The sequence below is a fragment of the Jatropha curcas genome, chromosome 3 (genome assembly GCF_041381405.1).
Source record: "Jatropha curcas cultivar XTBG-Jc1 chromosome 3, XTBG_Jcur_1.0, whole genome shotgun sequence".
Lineage (NCBI taxonomy): Eukaryota > Viridiplantae > Streptophyta > Magnoliopsida > Malpighiales > Euphorbiaceae > Jatropha > Jatropha curcas.
The window spans coordinates 27,467,582-27,470,926 of record NC_143153.1 but is presented as its reverse complement, the minus strand read 5'-3'; the positions used below and the strand labels follow the sequence as shown (position 1 = coordinate 27,470,926).

Here is a 3,345-nt window from a genome sequence, read left to right as displayed (position 1 = left end):
TTATTTTTTTTTAGTTTTGTATTTTGAATAAATAATAATAATAATAATAATAGTACTATTGGACAAACTAAACCAAATTAATAATTAAAAGTTTTAAAATTTAATTTAAAAAATTATAACAAAACAAAAAATATATATATTATATGTTTCTTGTAAAATTTAGTTTTTAATAGTTTAAAATTAGAATCTTATATTCTAATTTTAGAAAATGAAGAACCGAAACCAAACAATAAAAATATGATTTTGATTATGGTTTGAAAACGGATGCCATTAATTAGGGTATGATGGCAATTTTAACTCAGTTACTGTTCGGTTTTGATTTGAATTCAACTTCGGTGATGCCTATTAAAATGACTAAAAATCACATGTGTAACAAGGTAGGTGATACAACTGCAAATATTAAATAATGAAAAAAATGTGTGCTATAATTAATATATTTATTATATTTCCTCTTAAAGAAATATCAAGTCTCTGGTTCACTACATTGCTGCAGTATTTAAAGGGTTCACTCATCATCTCCACTTTCAAATCAAAACCACACCAAAAAAGATTAACAACAACAGGAAATGTCTATATCAAATCTAATTTCTCTCAACCAACAATGGCTTCCAATTCTTGCAGTCTTTCTTCTTCCAATTTTCACCCTCTTTCTCTTCAAAAGCAAGAAGAGAACTGAAGGTCCTAAACTACCACCAGGTCCAAGACGACTCCCCATTATTGGCAATCTTCACCAGTTAGGCGACAGGCCGTACTACGATTTGTGGAAATTGTCACAAAAATATGGCCCTGTCATGCGAGTTCAATTAGGGAGATCACCTGGCGTTGTTATCTCTGGTGCAGAGGCTTCAAGAGAAGCCATGAAAGACCATGATCTTGAAACTTGCAGTCGCCCTTTATCGGTCGGGCCCGGTAGACTGTCATATAATTTCTTGGATGTTGCATTTTCTCCATATTCTGATTACTGGAGAGAAATGAGAAAGTTGTTTATTTTTGAGCTTTTGAGTATGAAAAGAGTGCATATGTTCTGGTATGCAAGAGAAGAGCAGATTGACAAGTTAAACAATATTTTAACAAATGCATACCCTAATCCAGTTAATCTTACAGAGCTAATATTTAACGTGATTGATGGTATTATGGGTACTGTTGCTTTCGGAAGGAGCTATGGACAAGTGGAGTTCCAACAAGGTTTTGTTAAGGTGATTAGTGAAGCTATGGATATGTTAAACAGTTTTCATGCGGAGGATTTTTTCCCTAGTGCTGGAAGATTCATTGATTCTTTGACTGGTGCTCTTGCTAAAAGAGAACAAACTTTCAGAAACCTTGATGCGTATTTTCAGAAAATTCTTGAGCGGCATCTGGACCCAAATAGACCTAAGCCTGAACATGAAGATATTGTTGATGTCTTGGTTGGGCTTATGAGAGACCAAGGTGCTTCTTTCCAACTTACTAAAGACCATCTCAAGTCGATTCTCATGGTATCAAATTCAATTTTTCTTTCAAATAATGTTCTTTCTTTTTTGTGGATCTCCAGGCTAATCTTCTAAAACTATAATACATTTTTTGGCAGGATATCTTTGTGGGTGGCATTGATACAAGTTCTGTGACAACCGCATGGGCATTCACAGAGATACTAAAGAATCCAAGAATAATGAAAAAAGTACAAGAAGAGATAAGAGGAATTATTGGACCAAATAAAAACAGAGTAGAAGGAAGAGATCTTGATAAATTCAAATACTTGGAATTAATAGTAAGAGAAACCTTCAGAATACACCCACCAGTCCCACTTCTGATCCCTCATTTTTGCACCAAAAAATGCAAAATTGGTGGGTATGACATTTTACCAGGCACAACAGTATTCATCAACACTTATGCACTTGGAAGAGAACCATCTAAGTGGGAGAACCCTGAAGAATTTTACCCAGAAAGATTTGAGAACAGTGATGTTGATTACAGAGGGTCCTACTTTGAGTTGGTCCCATTCGGAGCTGGAAGAAGAATTTGTCCTGGTCTGGCAATGGGTACTACAGCAGTTAAATACACATTGGCTAATCTCTTATATGGGTTTGATTTTGAGCTCCCTAATGGAAAGAAATTTGAGGACTTTCCAATGGAAGAAGCTGGTGGTCTCACTATCCATAACAAGCACGATCTTATACTTATTCCAAAAAAGCACAAGTGGGACTAAGATTTTATTATTTTTTATTTTTGTTTCCCTATTTTAGGCTTTTTTTTCTCGTTGATGTCATGTGTTATGCCTCAATAATAAATAAATAAAATGGTGCATCACCATTAAATTTCCTATATTTATGTGTTGGATTTTATTGTTAATAGTGATTATCTCTATATTTAAGAATCATAAATCCAAATATTGCCTTAATGAAAGACCTTCCACCCTTCTTCCTGCCAAATTTTCAATTTGAAATTTATATTCTGGAGAAGAGGTGGTGCAAATAAATAATTTGGATTGAAATTTATGATGAGGTTCTATTATTACCAAAATAACTGGAATTGATAATATGAATGATTGTCTTTTTTTTTTTCTTTTGGAAAAATAAATGATTTTCCTTTAGAACTTACTACTATACTTCTTACATTCTTGGTTACTTCCAACTCTACCAACAGAATAATAACTTCGGGTATGTTCAATAAATTTAGCTGTTCTAGTAATTCTTGGCTGTTTTAATAGCTGTAAGTATTTTACTGGTAGTTAGCTATTTAATATTAAGTGTTAATGGTTATCCATTATATAGCGGTTTAGAATAAAAGTGTTGGCTAGGATGATTAGCTGTTTACTATAAAATGACAAAAAATGTATGAAAGCGAGGAACAAAGTAAGACAAGTGATGAGTATAAGTGTCATAAAGAAATTATAAAACGCTAAATGTTAATAAAGATAACATTTCATAAAACACGGTCTCATATTCTAAAAGCTAGAGTATATATTATATTACTGAACACTATAACTATTAGTAATCAAAAAAATTAGATTTGTAATAATAAATAAGTTTAAAGTTAAATTTGATGTTATTATTAAATCTTTAGTTTTTCACCTCCTCATTTATGTTATATATATGAAAGTTGAAACAAGAAGAAAGTTTTAGACTTTATCTTTATTCGGTATTTTATTTGTAAGAGAACAATCTTTCTCGACGACTTGCGATGAATCGATGGACTCCAGAAGTTTCGTTTTCTTTTTTGAGAAATTTTTTAATTTTTTCTTTATTTTCTACATTTTGATTGGATAATTTTTTAATTTTAAAAATTAATGGTAATACATTTGAAGAATTATATTCATATAATAATTCTATTTGAAAATTAAATTTAACAAATTCAAACTTAATCTAT

General features: G+C 31.3%; 1 protein-coding gene across 1 annotated transcript; it reads left to right on the top strand.

Annotated features, from left to right (window-relative positions):
• The first annotated feature begins 513 nt into the window (after positions 1-513).
• On the top strand, positions 514-2,301 carry LOC119369493 (2-methylbutanal oxime monooxygenase-like). The gene is made up of 2 exons (XM_089718791.1): positions 514-1,475; positions 1,568-2,301. The coding sequence occupies exons 1-2, from the start codon at positions 567-569 to the stop codon at positions 2,183-2,185; spliced, it is 1,527 nt and encodes a 508-aa protein (XP_089574917.1). The 5' UTR covers positions 514-566; the 3' UTR covers positions 2,186-2,301.
• The last annotated feature ends 1,044 nt before the right edge of the window (positions 2,302-3,345 follow it).